General features: G+C 47.1%; 1 protein-coding gene across 1 annotated transcript in view; it reads left to right on the top strand.

Annotated features, from left to right (window-relative positions):
• Positions 1–19066, top strand: part of AIRIM (AFG2 interacting ribosome maturation factor) — a 197862-nt gene extending 178796 nt beyond the window's left edge. The window contains exon 6 of the mRNA XM_086956451.1: positions 18494–19066. Within this exon, the coding sequence (XP_086812577.1) occupies positions 18494–18534 (41 nt within the window). The 3' untranslated portion in view covers positions 18535–19066. The remainder of the gene's footprint in view (positions 1–18493) is intronic.
• Positions 19067–19335: the final 269 nt, after the last annotated feature.

The raw sequence follows: 19335 nt of genomic DNA, 5'->3' as shown, positions 1-19335 counted from the left end.
CCCAGTGCATGATGGGAACAGGGCAAACCAAACTACAAAAGCCAATTCTTAGACTGGGAAGGAAACAAGCTCCCGGGGACCGGTTTCTGGCATTACAGCCGTCTTCGGCCCGGTTTGCTTGAATCCTGATGGTGCAATGAGCAAGGGTCTCACATCTGAGAATACCCTTCCACGCTTAGGGTGGACAAAAATATTTACAACAAGGGGTGGTGAGGGACAGAGTCTCTGAATTAAACAGAAAGCTCTCACCCAGTCAAGAGATCAGGGCTAGATCCAACACCGTTTTTTAGCTCACTGCACCATCCCAGTTTCAGAACCTGGCTGTATGCAAATTAGTCTGTTCCTGTCCCAGTGCATGATGGGAACAGGGCAAACCAAACTACAAAAGCCAATTCTTAGACTGGGAAGGAAACAAGCTCCCGGGGACCGGTTTCTGGCATTACAGCCGTCTTCGGCCCGGTTTGCTTGAATCCTGATGGTGCAATGAGCAAGGGTCTCACATCTGAGAATACCCTTCCACGCTTAGGGTGGACAAAAATATTTACAACAAGGGGTGGTGAGGGACAGAGTCTCTGAATTAAACAGAAAGCTCTCACCCAGTCAAGAGATCAGGGCTAGATCCAACACCGTTTTTTAGCTCACTGCACCATCCCAGTTTCAGAACCTGGCTGTATGCAAATTAGTCTGTTCCTGTCCCAGTGCATGATGGGAACAGGGCAAACCAAACTACAAAAGCCAATTCTTAGACTGGGAAGGAAACAAGCTCCCGGGGACCGGTTTCTGGCATTACAGCCGTCTTCGGCCCGGTTTGCTTGAATCCTGATGGTGCAATGAGCAAGGGTCTCACATCTGAGAATACCCTTCCACGCTTAGGGTGGACAAAAATATTTACAACAAGGGGTGGTGAGGGACAGAGTCTCTGAATTAAACAGAAAGCTCTCACCCAGTCAAGAGATCAGGGCTAGATCCAACACCGTTTTTTAGCTCACTGCACCATCCCAGTTTCAGAACCTGGCTGTATGCAAATTAGTCTGTTCCTGTCCCAGTGCATGATGGGAACAGGGCAAACCAAACTACAAAAGCCAATTCTTAGACTGGGAAGGAAACAAGCTCCCGGGGACCGGTTTCTGGCATTACAGCCGTCTTCGGCCCGGTTTGCTTGAATCCTGATGGTGCAATGAGCAAGGGTCTCACATCTGAGAATACCCTTCCACGCTTAGGGTGGACAAAAATATTTACAACAAGGGGTGGTGAGGGACAGAGTCTCTGAATTAAACAGAAAGCTCTCACCCAGTCAAGAGATCAGGGCTAGATCCAACACCGTTTTTTAGCTCACTGCACCATCCCAGTTTCAGAACCTGGCTGTATGCAAATTAGTCTGTTCCTGTCCCAGTGCATGATGGGAACAGGGCAAACCAAACTACAAAAGCCAATTCTTAGACTGGGAAGGAAACAAGCTCCCGGGGACCGGTTTCTGGCATTACAGCCGTCTTCGGCCCGGTTTGCTTGAATCCTGATGGTGCAATGAGCAAGGGTCTCACATCTGAGAATACCCTTCCACGCTTAGGGTGGACAAAAATATTTACAACAAGGGGTGGTGAGGGACAGAGTCTCTGAATTAAACAGAAAGCTCTCACCCAGTCAAGAGATCAGGGCTAGATCCAACACCGTTTTTTAGCTCACTGCACCATCCCAGTTTCAGAACCTGGCTGTATGCAAATTAGTCTGTTCCTGTCCCAGTGCATGATGGGAACAGGGCAAACCAAACTACAAAAGCCAATTCTTAGACTGGGAAGGAAACAAGCTCCCGGGGACCGGTTTCTGGCAACAGCCGTCTTCGGCCCGGTTTGCTTGAATCCTGATGGTGCAATGAGCAAGGGTCTCACATCTGAGAATACCCTTCCACGCTTAGGGTGGACAAAAATATTTACAACAAGGGGTGGTGAGGGACAGAGTCTCTGAATTAAACAGAAAGCTCTCACCCAGTCAAGAGATCAGGGCTAGATCCAACACCGTTTTTTAGCTCACTGCACCATCCCAGTTTCAGAACCTGGCTGTATGCAAATTAGTCTGTTCCTGTCCCAGTGCATGATGGGAACAGGGCAAACCAAACTACAAAAGCCAATTCTTAGACTGGGAAGGAAACAAGCTCCCGGGGACCGGTTTCTGGCATTACAGCCGTCTTCGGCCCGGTTTGCTTGAATCCTGATGGTGCAATGAGCAAGGGTCTCACATCTGAGAATACCCTTCCACGCTTAGGGTGGACAAAAATATTTACAACAAGGGGTGGTGAGGGACAGAGTCTCTGAATTAAACAGAAAGCTCTCACCCAGTCAAGAGATCAGGGCTAGATCCAACACCGTTTTTTAGCTCACTGCACCATCCCAGTTTCAGAACCTGGCTGTATGCAAATTAGTCTGTTCCTGTCCCAGTGCATGATGGGAACAGGGCAAACCAAACTACAAAAGCCAATTCTTAGACTGGGAAGGAAACAAGCTCCCGGGGACCGGTTTCTGGCATTACAGCCGTCTTCGGCCCGGTTTGCTTGAATCCTGATGGTGCAATGAGCAAGGGTCTCACATCTGAGAATACCCTTCCACGCTTAGGGTGGACAAAAATATTTACAACAAGGGGTGGTGAGGGACAGAGTCTCTGAATTAAACAGAAAGCTCTCACCCAGTCAAGAGATCAGGGCTAGATCCAACACCGTTTTTTAGCTCACTGCACCATCCCAGTTTCAGAACCTGGCTGTATGCAAATTAGTCTGTTCCTGTCCCAGTGCATGATGGGAACAGGGCAAACCAAACTACAAAAGCCAATTCTTAGACTGGGAAGGAAACAAGCTCCCGGGGACCGGTTTCTGGCATTACAGCCGTCTTCGGCCCGGTTTGCTTGAATCCTGATGGTGCAATGAGCAAGGGTCTCACATCTGAGAATACCCTTCCACGCTTGGGGTGGACAAAAATATTTACAACAAGGGGTGGTGAGGGACAGAGTCTCTGAATTAAACAGAAAGCTCTCACCCAGTCAAGAGATCAGGGCTAGATCCAACACCGTTTTTTAGCTCACTGCACCATCCCAGTTTCAGAACCTGGCTGTATGCAAATTAGTCTGTTCCTGTCCCAGTGCATGATGGGAACAGGGCAAACCAAACTACAAAAGCCAATTCTTAGACTGGGAAGGAAACAAGCTCCCGGGGACCGGTTTCTGGTGAGATAAATAACGGTGATGGATCAAGCCCTGATCTTTGGACTGGGTAAGAGTGGTCTGCTTAATTCAGACACTCTGTTCATCACCACCCCCTTTTCTGAATAGCAGAGGAGCTGGCACTGCTCTAAAGGTTTTGGAGTAACCGTAGATGTTGCTGCAACTTCAGTGGCCCTGCTTGCTCTGGCATACATTTTAAGCTTGAGAGTATTGCTGAGAAAGCTCCCTTATATGCCTCAGAGAATCTCATTAAATGATGTTGCAGCCTCAATTTGAGAATGTTTTTCTACAAACTCTCAAATCACTTATTTGCTTACTGTCCCCAGTGCTGCACCAATTCCCATCCAACATAAACAACAAACAATTGCTCATTTGTGTCCTTCATTGTGACTTTCCATGCCCGGAAACTGCTCAAAACCTGTCTCTTTAATCCCTAGTATTCCGAACCTTTAAACCCCTTGAATCTGCTGACATCCAAGGATCTTGTCTGCTCCCAGCGCTCTGAGACCTTCGGGTGAATTACGCGCTTTACAAGTGAAATAAATGTAAATGTATGTATGTATGTCGCTGTCTCACTCCTTGGCACAGCAGAGATTCAATTACCGTTGCTTTTCCAGCTCACCAGACGAGAACCCCCGGACCATCTCAATATAGTTCCACAAGGGACATTTCTGTTTGGTGGAGCCCAGGTCAGGCGGAAACTTGGACTATCAGCAATCAGGCGTGCCTGCAAAGGTTATCAATAAAGAATTAAATGGTGAATGTGATGAACGGTGCGTCCTGAGCAGGTTAATATCCAAGCCGACCTATGATCTGTTAGCTATGCTGTAGGTTTCTGCGCAGTGAGGTTCTCTCCAGGCTCAATTCAGAGGCTCACAGGCCTACTCAATTTATGTCCAATGAGAGAAGGAGATATGTGGATAGACTCACAGGAGCGAAGCCTGCAGCAGTACATGCAACGCTCTGATGTCAATTACTAATCCAAAATCAGAGCAAATCCCAGACTAAAAGAAATGCAGTCAGAAAGCACTGACAGTTATCCTAACCCGCAGAGAATGAGAGAGGTTGGGAGCCCTGGTGTCTAGCTTAAATGCAGACAGAGCTCTTCCTCTTGATTAGTTGCATTAATATCAACTGAAAACCAAAACCCCAGCTATTATTTATCATCCAGGAAAGTGCACGTGTTCCTTTTTTCCCTTTGAAAAAGTGTTCTGACCACAGAAGGACTTTACATTCAAGAATGTGCGTACAACTAATTGAAGAAAGCTCACAAATGTATAAAAGGTATCAGGACCATTGACTTAGAACCCATGGGATCTTTTGAAACCCACAAGACCTTCTGCTCCACCAGGCATTACTCCTAGTTTAGATTGTATTGCGAGATAACCTAGAATTCGCACCTTTTCTCTTAGGTTTTCTTGGCTCAGCATAGCAGATCCGATGAAGTTAAATACATGCGGTCTCTACCAACAACCATTCAATAATTCAAAAATCAACCTTAATAAATTTGAGAATTATGGTGGTAGGTTTTCACAGCAATTTAATGTTGGATGCTATAGCAAGGAATAAGCGATGAAACGTTTCCGAAACCCAATTTTGACAATTCGACATAGTTTCTATATTGAAGGTGAAACCGTTTGCTGAGGAAATGCACATAGCTGTTTGAAACTAGCATGAATGCACATGTGGAGTGATGGTATGCACCTGTTACAACGCATTTTTTACAACGCACTACCACTACAACGCAGGCATTACAACGCATACCATTACAAGGCATAGCGCTGGGGGGCGCTCTAGGATAAGAGGTAAGTTTAATTTACTATCCAACACCTTCCCTAGGGTCCACGGGGACTGGAGTTAGAATAGTAAATTATACTTACCACTATCCAGCACCCCAAAGCGCTATGCGTTGTAACGGTATGCGTTGTAAATACCGCGTTGTAATGGTATGCGGAGTAAAAGTATGCGTTGTAACGTCATACATCCGGAGTGATGGGTGTGTATACACAAAAGGTCAGTGATTAATTTTTCTAACTATCGAAACTGGCACTTTAAAGAAGAGGAAAGTCAATATGGGCAGGGTGCTTGTACCTACTCCTAGAAGAAATTATACTTCACGCAGGGCCCTTTGTTAACTCCTGATGGTGATGGGATGCGCCCCAAAAGCCTGTACTTAATTTGGAAAAGTAATAAATAAAATTATGAGCGCCATGCCCAAAATACTTCTCAGAAGATAGCTACAGCTTGCATCATCCACTGTCCCTGACAGCGAAGAGACAGCTATACGCAATCAGTGACACTCCTACAGATGTGACAATTTAGACCACTCTAGTTCATCTAAAGCTCTAAGAATAACCCATGTACATGCGAATTATTTTCTTTGAATTTGTATTGAATTGTTAAAGATTGTTGAAGATGTTGCCTACATGCTTTGTTTAAAATTAAAGACAGTACCACCATGTTGAGTAATGTCATAAACGTGTTGCGGTGTTAAGAAATCAGCACTGGTTCTGAGCCCCGGCAAACACCAGTACAAATTAAGTTCTGTTGAGGACTGTATAAGTCACAGCAACAAACTGCTGCCCTGGCGCTTCCCAGATCCTTTGCTGCAGTGACTGGATCGCCTTCAGAGTGTGCCGCTCACCTCCCCTCTGTGGCACCTTAACAGAATAGGCTGCCAAGTTTCGCACGCTACTTTTCTAAGGAATGATATCTACAGTTAGCTCCTGCACTCCTTTGCCTCCTCCCTCCTGCACCCACTTTTCGACCGAGAACGCTGTAGGACGGGCATCATCATCATTCTTCTTTGTGCAGCAGCTCTTTTAAAGTAAAGTACATAAGGAGTATTCCCTCTTGACTTACAGTTGATTTATCCTCTTCTCCTGACTCATACCTACACCACATCTGCATTGTTTTGACAGGGGAGCGATTTGAGTTTGCTTGAACCCTACCCTGAGTCATTACATTTGGTATTACCTTGAGATGCTATTACTGACCCGTTCTCTGTCATAAGATGGCTGACACTTTTTGACTGGTATCTTTACCCATTCGCATATCTGTCATCTGCAACCTCCCTTTGAGCACATTTCTTTACTTGTAATATCTGCTGCCCGAGTTGGAAGATGATGAAGCTTCTTTGTGTTACCCCAGCTCTTAATACTATGGCAAAGCGGTCCACCAAAAGTACTGCTGCTTCATTCACTAAACGGACGTGGTCACGATACGTGAAGCGTGAAAAATGACCTCCATTACTAAAACGCTTAATATACTCATATTGTCCTTATAAGGGAGACCCCCCTATCTGAGGAGGACTCGATAACATTGAAAAGGGAGAGTGGGGGCTGGGAGGTAATAAGTAGCACCGCATATAGGACTTGCAGGGAGCTACTGTTGCTGCAATTAGCTCCAAAAAAGCTGCATAGCTCTCCTTATCTGAAAATCCCTTCCTCGCTAAATACTTTACACATGGGAGCGCCATGGAAGTAGATAATCTTTCTTGAAACTGAAGATGCTCCACAGAACCCTGATGGTGGCGGTATATGCCCTGAACATGCAAAAGCAACACCTTTTCTCCATCCTGTCAATTGGTGCAATCAGTAGTGGTGACAGGGGACGATTGGAAACTGACTCCCAAGCTGGTTCTGGCCAGATTGGTGCGACTTGATACATGTAAGGGGAATTACAGGGCGATTCGTGACCTGACTGCTGTCCATAACCTGATAGACCTTAAGCGACTTCTCCACCCTAGTGATACAGACTACAACTTCATCTCGTGTCCCCATGGCATCTCCTCATGGATTAAATACTTCCTCGTGCAGGGCCTGCTAATGTCTGATGTTTCGCACTGCAGCATTCTGTGGGGTTGGAACAATGATCATGCATCTCTTTAGATTGCCCTTGATTTAGGACAAAACACTCAAACCCCTTGCTCAATGCTCCTGTCTATAGATACCTGCAGGATAAGAAATGTCTTTGTTCCTACATACAAACGTATATAATGAAGTATGTGGGTTCAACCCTGTCTGAACCCGTTTAGGGAGCCACATGACAAGCACAGGTTACTAGACCACTACCATGATAGTGTGGACTTTTAGCTCTGGTGTTCTGGGGTTGTCGTAATGTGGCATTGCAATCTGGGCTTAGTATATCCCTACCACATTTGACTCCCAGGGTAGCGAGGGCGATCAGCCGAAAGCATCCTACAGAGGTAGTGTTGGGGAACAGACTCAGAACTGAAGCATCAAAATGGTATATACTATAAGTGAATGTTCATCCCAATCGTTTACAGTGAGAAGTACTTTCATCACACCAAAACATAATTCGGTACATAAAGAAAAATCAGTAGTACTGGGATTCACACTATTGGATCTAGTGGGTTCACTGTAAATAGTCCCAGGTGTAGGCTCGCTATGGTGAGGTGGCACAGCTTTCTGTATTCTTCGACTTTGCAGTTGTGGAATGCGGGTTGCAGTATATTTAACAGCCCCGCCAAAATCTGTTTAGCCAACTTAAATGTCAATGTCTGTCAGGTGTTGCTGTTTATCTGATGTGGAGCATCCTCTGGGTTTCCAAGCACAAGCCTTTGTCAAAAAAGGGTGAGTAGACATCAGTGGTTGTGTGGACAGTTCCACCTCCTTCTCTGCACTAGACTGGTGAAGGGTACAGTGCCTCAGCCAATGCACTCCGGACAGGCAGTTTCACTTCCAGTGGTGGGAGGGAGGGATCCCTAGGATGGTGCAAAGGCAGAGACGGTACAGGTTCTGTTTTTTTCTGTGGCAGTTGCCGGAGTGGAATGCTCTGGTGGATCGTCGGGGATACAAACATGGTATTTTGTTGTACCCGGAGCTCCTTGAGTTTGTGCAAGTCCACTCCAGCCACTACCTTTGCAATCTTCTTCTTCTGGGCCAGTCCTCTCTTCAGACTCCTCGTCTGATCTTTTCCTCCTTGGGTGGACCTCTCCAAAGGGACAAGAGTGCTCATTTTTCCTCTCTCTACAGGCAGGCAGACCCCCGAGTCTCAGGCAGACCTGTAACGTCTTCAGCAAAAGGTTCAGATTTCAGGCAAAGTCCCCTCACTTCTAGGAGACCTGCTGTTGCCGATACTCTGCAGAGTACCCTCATCCTTGGTCAGTGAATCAATTTGGAACTGGAACAAAGTGGGAGAGTTTGAGTCCCACTCTTATACATGATAAATAGACAAGGGATGTGAATCCACTGGCTACAGTTGAGAAACTGGTTTGGGGTAGTTCTTTTCCATAATTTCATGTTCTCGCTTCAGCGCAGACAAATTCTTTATGGAAAACGACTGCTCACAGCAGGTAGGAATACCCAGAACGTGAGCACAATAAATGTGACTGACCTGGTTGTCAGCAGCCTTCCTGGATGGATGGTACCAATTAGTGGAAGACAAGAGACCAAGGCTCTGCCTAGAGCATCTTTCCTTTAAGTACTGAATCTGTTGATTCACCCTGCATTCCTCCACCATCAACCAGATGGCAGTACTGAGGAATGAATTGTCAGATGTCCCCTGCTAAATAAGTTCCATAGAATTTCTAAAGGCAGCATTATCTCTAGCTCTCCACATCTCGGTGTCTAGAACTACATCCACTAGCTCAGCATGTAGTACACATTCACTGTCATACAACCACCTTCTTCCGCCATGTCAAAACCAGGCACAATGTAAAATGGATCCCACAGGCCACAGCACACTCACTTCCAAACAAAATAGAGTCTTGAAATGAAATATAATACGCACTCAACATACACACAGGGATATCAGCGCTGGGTATGGACTTGACATGCAAGCAGGACTTTACCACTGTGGATTCAAAAGCAATATGGTGCCGCCACTAATCACTGTAAATGTCCCGGAGACACATACATGAATATTGTGTCACCTAGAGAGTACCCTTTTGTCGCCCATCCTTGACCTGCTTAATTCTTTCCTTGTTCTCTTCACTGAAACCATGCATGACTTATTAACAATTTTAATAAATAATTGTTGAGGGAAGAAAAAGTACCCGGAGGTCACACCAGTGAACATTTTGCAGAACTACGAGAAGGCGCTATTGTGTCCTACCTCAAACTCAAGAAACCTAGTGGACTAATTATTGTGATTGTTTTGCCAAGGGGTTGCAAATGTGCACCCATGCATATTTCAGGGGTGCAACCCCTTGAAATTATTCTCAATTTGCGATTAGAAAATTGTGAATCGCAAATTGAGAATAACTTCCCATTCATTCCTATTGGCCTCCTGGCCCATAGAAATGAATGGGAAAGTATTCCTTAATTGCGATTCGCAATTTGCAAATCGCAATGAAGGAATTTTAAGAAATCGCACAAAAAAAGCGATTTTGTACATACATACCTATTTGCGATTCTCAAATAGCGATTTCTTAAAAATCGTTATTTGAGAATCGCAAAACTGGATGACGATACATAAGGCACAGAATAACTTTAAGAATTTGGGTATAATGTTTAATACCAAATAGATGTTAGACATTTTTTTGCTGCAGTGAGTTCTCAGGATTTCATTGTTGCAAAAACCACATGTTACAAAAAGCAGCACACCATACAGTAGGCAAAATTAATAATATTGACATTTTAGGGATTAGGACATGTTTTTCTCCCTAGAAAGTTAGAGATGTTACTGGAAACCTAAGGAGATTTGAGTTTCTTACCAGGAGGCATGTTATAGACTGTATCCAATCTTATGATTATTATTATTTTTTAGATAGTACTAGGGTCTGATGTAAAGTTTAACGGATGGAGTTGTGCCTGTCCAGATAGAGGAGGACATTACCCCTGCCCTTCTGAGAGTAATCCGCACACGAAATGTAGAGATGACTGCCGACCCTATGCTTATCTCTGTACATTGATAGGAACCTCCATCACATAGGATGCTTTCATTGTACTAAAAGTTCTCTTCCAGGGGATCCTCATCTATAGTCATAAGCATTAGAATATTCCCGCCCATGCCCGGGACCCCTGAAACACTATATTATATGTGCCCCACATATATATACTCATATATAAATACATATATATATAAAAACATGCAATAGCAGCCAAATAACATCAGAGCTGAAATATGCTGTGAAGAATTTCCACCATACATGAATAATAAGCTTAGAAACATGAGAAGCAACACCAAAGATTGTTTAGAAACTGTTTTAATGCTCAGAAAGCAGTAGTAATTCTCATAACTCACTGAAAGCATAGAAAGCTCCCAGGCTGCATTGCAATCAAACAGTCTAAAAAGACTGAAAAGCTAACCTGTAGCTGTATACAAAAAAACTGACACGTGCCTTTAAGGCACCCCTGACCCCCTGTATCCCATCATGCCTCAGGGGTGACAGGTCAGTCGTTCTTTCCGGCTCCTTCAGGAAGGATCCTGGTTACACAGCTCCACTAATTTCAGTTTTCTGATAGAAAATTACTTCACTTTGAACAACTTTTTCACTTACTTTGACATTTTTCAACTAGTCAAGTAAGGAACTGCCTTTTTAAGTAAGTTTAGTGGGCATTTTCAGCTGAAAATGCCTTCACTTTTTGATAAGTGTCCTTCTTGTGGCAACAAGAAAGCAAAATCAGACAACCACGATGTGTGTATCCTGTGTCTGCCTGAAGAACATGATCCAGGCACCTGCCTCACTGCGAGCACCTGTCAGGAAGAACTCTCAAAGACAGGGAGAGAATTCGCATCTATGGCCTGGCTCATAGGTCATCCAGAGGAAGGTCTCCGGGGAAGAAGGGTTCCAAGAAGACTAAAACATCTTCAAAAGGCAGGTCTTCCATCCCCTCAGCTTCAGCGTCAGGCTTGGCGCTGAGGAAAGAACCACCGGTGGATCGTTTGGCTTAAAAAATGCCGTTGACGGCGGGCTCGCCATAGAAAAGAAGAACAGGTACGTCGACGACGTCGAAGGATCCGATTCCGTCGTCGAGATCCCCTCTGCCGTCATCAACTGGGCGACGGTCGGCGTCGAGAGATGTGACTCCGCCGCCGTCAACCGGGCGACGGTCGGCGTCGAGAGATGTGACTCCGCCGCCGTCAACCGGGCGACGGTCGGCGTCGAGATCAAAGGCCCCTCCGCCGTCGTCAACCAGGCGGCATCGGCGTCGAGGGAGGTCACTCCTCCGCCGTCGTCATCCAGGCGACAACCGGCGTCGAGAAGTGTGACCCCTCCGCTGTCGTCTAAGAAACGACGTTCGGCGTCGAGGACCAAGACCCCTCCGCCGTTGACAGTAACACGTCGATCAGTGTCGAGGACGCAGTCTCCGTCAGTGTCTCGTCGACGCTCAGCGTCGAGGGTGTCCAATACCCCTCCGCCGTCGTCGCACAGGCACTCGACGTCGAGGCAGAAGGCTCTGTCGACGGCCGGTCATCGCCGTTCGACGTCGAGACAGAGAGCTCCGTCGACGACTGGACATCGTCGTTCGACATTGAGACAGAGAGCTCCGTCGACGACTGGACATCGTCGTTCGACGTCAAGAGAGAGGGCTCCATCGACGACTGGACATCGTCTTTCGACGTCGAGAGAGAGGGCTCCGTCGACGACTGGTCCGCCGTTCGACGTCCGCCGTCGTCATCCAGGTGACAACCAGCGTCGAGAAGTGTGACCCCTCCGCCGTCGTCTAAAAAACGACTTTCGGCGTCGAGGACCAAGACCCCTCGGCCGTCGACAGTAACACGTCGATCGGCGTCGAGGACGCAGTCTCCGTTAGTGTCTTGTTGACGCTCGTCGAGGGTGTCCAATACCCCTCCGCCGTCGTCGCACAGGCACTCGACGTCGAGGCAGAAGGCTCCGTCGACGGCCGGTCATCGCCGTTCGACGTCGAGACAGAGAGCTCCGTCGACGACTGGACATCGTCGTTCGACATCGAGACAGAGAACTCCGTCGATGACTGGACCTCGTTGTTCGACGTCGAGAGAGAGGGCTCCGTCGACGACTGGACATCGTCGTTCAACGTCGAGAGAGAGGGCTCCGTCGACGACTGGTCATCGCCTTTCGACGTCGAGAGACCATAGATCCTCACATCGATCGCCGTTGAGGCATTCGAAGTCGAGATTGTTTGACCCGCCGACCCCCCAAAGGCGTTCAGCAGCGAGAGAAGAACACTCGAAGTCGAGACATTCAGAAAGAAACTCTGTGATCATGGTAACGGAGTCAGCTTCTCGTCATTCCACTTCAAGGTCGTCTGGCTCCTCAACTGCATCTTCAAGGTCCAGACGTCCTGTGCGCAGATCTCCTGTGCGTCAGCCAGATCCTTCGGCTGAGCAAGTCAGACTGTCACCTAGATGGTACAAGTCTTTGGACCATTGGCGAGATTTGTTGGGCTGCCGAACGTATGCAAGAATATGTCCGCCCACAACACAGGTCTCCTCTTCAGAGTCTGGTAGAGGAGATGGACAAGCGTAGTCCTCCCAGGCGCAAATCACCTGTGAGAACACAACCAGATCTCCCAGAAGATCCCGATCTCCCAGAAGAGAAAAGCCGGTCAGGCCTCGTTCAGAAGATCGGGTCAGATCTCGCTCTCCTAGAAGGGATGAGCGTTCAAAAAGATCGCGGGAGAGGAGGCACAGTGCTCACCGTAGGCGTCGACGAACTCCATCTACTTCATCTACCTCTTCTACCAGGTCTTCCAAGAGGGATTACTCTCCTACGTTGACGGACAGTCCTACGTCCAGATCCTCTCCAGTGGATGACATTGGCACTTATCTGAATGTCCTGCAAAGAGGAGCTCAGAAGCTGAGCATTGAAATGTCTGTCCCTCAGGTTACAACGACAGTCATTTTTGAGACTTTACACAAAAAGCTATCTCTCGTCCACTGCTGCCTTTAGTCCCGGGGATTATGGATCCTGTCAAAGAGGTTTTCCTAACTCCAGCGGCTATCAGAGCGGTGCCAGCCCGCATTCAGAAGAAATACAAACCGGCCTCTTCTGACCCGGTTTTTGTAAAATCGGACCCTCCAGCAGACTCTGTAATAGTGGCAGCGGCGAGGAAGAGGCATGCAGTTGCCGGTTCCTCTTCAGTTCCACCAGACAAGGACAGCAAATCTCAGGACTCCTGGGGTCGTAAGGTTTGCAATTCAGCTGCCTCCACTCTGAAGGTTTCCAGTACGGCTGCACTTCTGGGTCGATACGACAGAGCCTTATGGGACTCCATGGAAAGGTTCAAATCCAAACTGCCAAAGGAAGACCAGCAGGATTTTGAAGAGACTGTGACAGAAGGATGTCTGGTGGCGAATCAGATGATAAGCACAGCTGCAGATGGTGCAGTGCTTGTGGCGCATTCCTACTCACATGGGGTTTGTGCCAGGAGGTCGGCTTGGTTGCGCCTCACAGGTCTGAAGCCGGATGCTCAGCATCGCATCCTTAATCTTCCCTTTTCGGGTTCCTCTCTCTTCGGGAACATGCTGACGAAGAGATGACCCGTATGAAGACGGAACTAGATACAGTGAAAGCGGTGGGTTTGGAAAAGAAAAAAGAATTCAAACGCCGCTTCAAGACCAACAGGGGGAGAGGGGCTCAACAGAGGGTTCAAACCCCTCAGTGGTCCCAAAGTAAGAACCAGGGTAAATCCCAGTTTCGAGGCAAAGCCAACAGAGGTAGAGGAGGTCACCAACAGTCCTCTAACACCACAAGAGGAGGAAAGGCCTGAGCAGTGGCTTCCTCTGGCGCCGTTGCCCACTCCAGTGGGAGGAAGTGCTTCACAACACCTGGCAGAGTGGGTCAGCATCACAAAGGATCAGTGGGTACTGAATATACTGCGCAATGGATACAGGCTACGTTTCCGTGCCCCCCCATAGAGCATTCCTCCAAAGAACTCTTGCCCTCACCAGCTAAGCTTGCTTCGAAGAGAGGTGAAAGTTCTACTACAAAAAAGAGCTATAGAGGAAGTTCCTCCCTCTCAAAGAGAAAGGGGAGTCTACTCCAGATACTTTCTTGTCCCCAAAAAAGATCAGGAGGACAAGTTCAGACCAATACTCGATCTGCGTCTATTGACCAAAGTCATCGTCAAAGAAAAGTTCCGCATGTTAGCGCTTCACCAATTATGCCCACATCTTCAAGCCGGAGATTGGATGTGTTCGGTGGATCTGCAAGATGCGTACTTTCATATCCCAATTGCTCAACAACATCGCAAGTACTTGAGGTTTGTCGTAGGGAACAAACACTACCAGTACAAGGTGCTACCCTTCGGTCTCAAGTCCACACCACGAGTCTTCACCAAATGCATGGCAGTGGTGGCGGCTTTTCTTCACAAAAAGGGACTCTTCATCTACCCATACCTGGACGACTGGCTCCTAAAAGGCCCATCTCCGGTACAGGTAACGCACGATCTGCAACTTTGCCTGCACCAGTTGCACAGACTCGGCCTCCATGTGAACCTGGAGAAGTCAGTCCAGTGGCCTACACAGTCCATCCACTACCTAGGCTCCATTCTGGACACAAGATTGGGAAAAGCGTTTCCTTCGGAGGAGAGACTTTTTTCCATGAGTCAGAAATGTGGGATTCTGCTAGAGTCTCGGCTTCCAACAGCCCGACAAGTAGCATCCCTGCTGGGTTCCATGGCGTCCTGCATTTTTCTCATCCCAAACGCCAGGCTGAGAATGCGTCCTCTGCAGCAGGCTCTAGAGACCAGTGGGACCAAGCGACAGGGCATTATGAGGTTGGTATCACTCTTTCCCAAGCGACGAAGGATGCCATCAAATGGTGGACTCGGAGAAGGAATGTGCTGGTGGGAGTTCCGTTTCACCAACCTCTTCCATCCCAGTCTATAGTGACGGATGCCTCTCTGCAAGGCTGGGGAGCACACATGGATCCGCTTCAAATTCAAGGCCAGTGGTCTACGCAGGAGCAGACATACCACATCAACATGCTGGAACTCGGAGCGGTATTCCTGGCTCTCAAAGCTTTCTTTCCAGCGATAGAGTCCAACTCAGTCCTAGTTCAGACAGACAATACGACCACCTTGTTCTATCTGAACAAACAAGGAGGCACACGATCTCGCCCACTCAAGAGAGAGGCTCAGACAATCTGGCATTGGCTTCTCTCTCGAGGCCTCTCAGTAGTGGCAATGCACCTTCCAGGGGAGTTGAACGTAAAAGCAGACGCACTCAGCAGGCACTTCGAAGATCAGCCAGACTGGGTGCTAAACGACGAAGTGGTAGAAGAGCTTTTTCGTTGCTGAGGTCGTCCAACCATAGACTTGTTTGCAGACGACAAAAACGCCAAATGCCACGCCTTCGCGTCCAGGTTCCACCGGCCAGGAACGCAGGGGAATGCTCTCCTGATGGATTGGTCGGGAACATTCGCTTATGTGTTTTCTCCCCTGGCTCTGATTCCGAAGGTAGTGTCCAAGCTCCTCAGGTCGAACATGGAAATGATCCTGATAGCTCCGGATTGGCCACGGCAGTGGTGGTACCCGGACCCTCTACATCTGTCTGTGTGTCAACACAGACGACTTCCTTGCAGGCCGGACCTGTTGAGCAAGATGAACGGGAGGATAATGCATCCCAACTTCCCATCACTGAACCTGACAGCATGGCTCCTGAGGTCCTGCAATATGGACATTTGAACTTGCCTCCCGAATGCATGAACGAATGAAAGAAGTAGCCGAATGGATGAAGCACAGCCGTCTGAAACTGAACTCAGACAAAACAGAAGTCCTCATCCTAGGCACCTCCCCCTCCGCCTGGGATGACTCTTGGTGGCCAGAGGCCCTTGGAAAAGCACCCATCCCGACGGACCACACACAGAACCTGGCCGTCATCCTGGATTCCTCACTCTCGATGAACAGACAAGTCAACGCCGTTTCTTCATCTTGCTTCAACATTCTTCGCATGCTCAAAAAAACATTTTGCTGGATCCCCACCGAAACTAGGAAAACAGTCACCCACGCTCTGGTCACGAGCCGACTGGACTACGGAAACACCCTCTACGCCGGTACCACCGCAAAACTCCAGAAAAAACTCCAACACATCCAGAACGCTTCAGCCAGGCTCATATTAGACATCCTGCGTAAAGAACACATCTCTGGTCACCTGAAAAACCTCCACTGGCTCCCCGTCAATTAGAGGATTACTTTCCGGCTCCTTAACCACGCACACAAAGCACTCTACGAAATCGGACCCGAATGCCTCAACACACGACTGTCCTTCTACACCCCCTCCCGCCAGCTACGATCCTCCAACCAGGCCCTTGCCACTGTACCTCGCATCAACAAAACCACCATGGGAGGTAGATCCTTCTCCTACCTGGCAGCTAAAACCTGGAACTCACTTCCCACTCACCTCCGCCTTACTCAGAACCACCTAGCATTCAGAAAGCATCTTAAAACGTGGATATTTGACAAGTAAATCCCCACCCTTCCTCAAGCGCCTTGAGACCCTCTGGGTATGTAGCGCGCTATATAAATCTATTGATTTGACTTGACTTGACTTCTCCTCCATGGGAATTGAACCTGGTTCTATCCAGGTCAATGTCACCTCCTTTCGAGCCCATCCACAAGGCCTGCTTGCAACATCTCTCTTGGAAGGCGGCTTTTTTGGTGGCGATTACCTCTGCGCGCAGTAAGCGAGATAAAAGCGCTCTGTGCGAAGGAACCATATACTGTTTTCCACCACAATAGAGTAGTCCTAAGGGCTCATCCATCTTTCTTGCCTAAAGTCATTTCTGATTTTCATATAAACGAGTCCATTTCCCTCCCTTCGTTTTTTCCAAATCCTACGACCCCAGCCGAGCGGTCACTTCACTCCTTAGATCTTAAGAGAGTGCTCAAGTTCTATTTGGAAAGGACTGAAGGGATTAGGAAAACGAATCAACTGTTTGTGAACTATGGTTCAATGAGGACAGGTTTTCCAGCGGCCAAGAGGTCCATCTCCAGATGGATTGTCTCTTTCATTAAATTGGCCTATCAGCTTGCAGGCAAGCCTTTGTTGGTGTCACCTAAAGCGCATTCCACTAGAGGGAAAGCCGCTACAGTAGCTTTCTTGCATGACATTCCAATGTCAGAAATATGCAAGGCTGCAACCTGGAAATCGGTTCATACCTTTACGAGGCATTACTGTCTCGAATCTGATTCCAGGGCCGATACTCAAGTAGGGCAAGCCTCCTTGAGGAATCTGTTTGGGTAGTCTATAGCCTACTCAGACTTGTTGATGAGATCACTGTCTTATCATTCCTTTGCCCGCAGGGAAGAGGAGAGGCTCGCTATTCTATTCTAATGCTTATGACTATTGATGAGGATCCCCTGGAAGAGAAGGATTAGTTACTTACCTGAAATCCTAGTTCTCTTCCAGGGGTATCCTCATCAAAGTCATAAGCAACCCTCCCGCCTCCCCGGGCAAAGGATACTCTTTAATAAGGAGATATTGTTAACCTATTTGTTACTGGGTTTGTTTTCAGTCTCCGAAAAGAACAACTGACCTAACTGTCACCCCTGAGGCATGATGGGATACAGGGGGTCAGGGGTGCCTTAAAGGCACGGTGTCAGTTTTTTTGTATACAGCAACAGGTTAGCTTTTCAGTCTTTTTAGACTGTGTGATTGCAATGCAGCCTGGGAGCTTTCTATGCTTTCAGTGAGTTATGAGAATTTCTACTGCTTTCTGAACATTAAAACAGTTTCTTCACAGCATATTTCAGCTCTGATGTTATTTGGCTGCTATTGCATGTTTTTATATATATTTGTATTTATATATATATATATATATATGAGTATATATATGTGGGGCACATATAATATAGTGTTTCCGGGGTCCCGCGCATGGGCGGGAATATTCTAATGCTTATGACTTTGATGAGGATACCCCTGGAAGAGAACTTGGATTACAGGTAAGTAACTAATCCTTCAAAAACAAACTCCCAAAGGAGAAGTTTGTTTTTGAAAAACAAAAAACAAAAAACAAAAGACCACCCAACCCTGAGTGTATTGTCCGAGGGTATGGAGTCATTATTGTTTTTTCCTGACCCTCACTGCCAGGTGTTCTTGGTGGCAAACAAGGCATTACACAGTCAATCGTAAATAGGGTGATTGTTTGAATGTCCTTACTCCGACTGCCCCCCTTCTCTGTTAGGCCGTTGGAAGTTTTCCATTGATGGAATACTTGAGGTGCGCCTATCTCTAAATGAGGCAGGTGGATCAAAGAGGTGGCAAACAGAGTACTCCTTTACATTTATGATGGGCTACCATGTCTGCCAAACTCTAAATCTTGCCCCTAGTTTGGAAAGAGTAAAGGAAGCTGGATTATATAAGAATACTAAAACCTTGTGTCCTTCTTTTTTAGACATTTTGTTGAAAGTTTCATTTTTCCGAGAAGCCAAGTGAGCGTTTGGAGGAAATCAAGGGACATGAATTAAGCCTCATGGACAATCTGATGAGTGCAATGTGAGAGTGCTGTGGTAACCAGGGCAGACGTACCGTTCAAAACTTGGTAAAGAAAGAAGATGAAGCACGTTTATCCAGCCCAGCTCAGTGTGAAGATCAAAGTGCGCATTCACAGAAAAGGTTGTATGTCTGAATGCCACGCACAAAAACATGCAACTTATTGATTTGAGGACATCTGGAATAAGTAGATTCTGCAATGGGCCTCACTATACAATTGGCATCAAGTGTGCACACTGGTGAATGGTGGTAAATTCTTCTCCGGCGGCTGCTTCTTCTCTGAGACAATTCACCAATATGTCCTTTACAGTTCTGAAGTGCATTAGAGTTGTAACATCTGCATCCTTTACAGCCTTTGCAACTAGAGTGATCAAGATTCTCAAGATTTAAGAAGGAAGACTAGACTGAACTGACTATTATACAGGGTTTTTTTAGTTTTTTTTTTTAATAAAAGTATATTTCTGTGTACACCTAATTTTATGTGTGTCATTACTTCGCCACTCCGCATACACCTCCAAGCGCCAATTTTACATTAGTGGTACTTCCAACAAGCAAAATGTGTAGCTCATTAGCAGCTCATTAAAGCTGAGCATCTCAGAGCTGCTGCCCCAATGGAATTTAAGTACAAGGGTCTAGTCCTTCACATACACCCAAGTAGTACTCTACTAAAAAAATACCTGGAAAGAACAAAGTCAGCCTCTCCCTAACCAATACAAATAGTTAATAAACAGTGCATTGAGAAAT

This window comes from Lissotriton vulgaris, chromosome 2_1 (assembly GCF_964263255.1).
Source record: "Lissotriton vulgaris chromosome 2_1, aLisVul1.2, whole genome shotgun sequence".
Classification (NCBI taxonomy): Eukaryota; Metazoa; Chordata; class Amphibia; order Caudata; family Salamandridae; genus Lissotriton; species Lissotriton vulgaris.
This window is presented reverse-complemented; position numbering and strand designations above follow the sequence as displayed.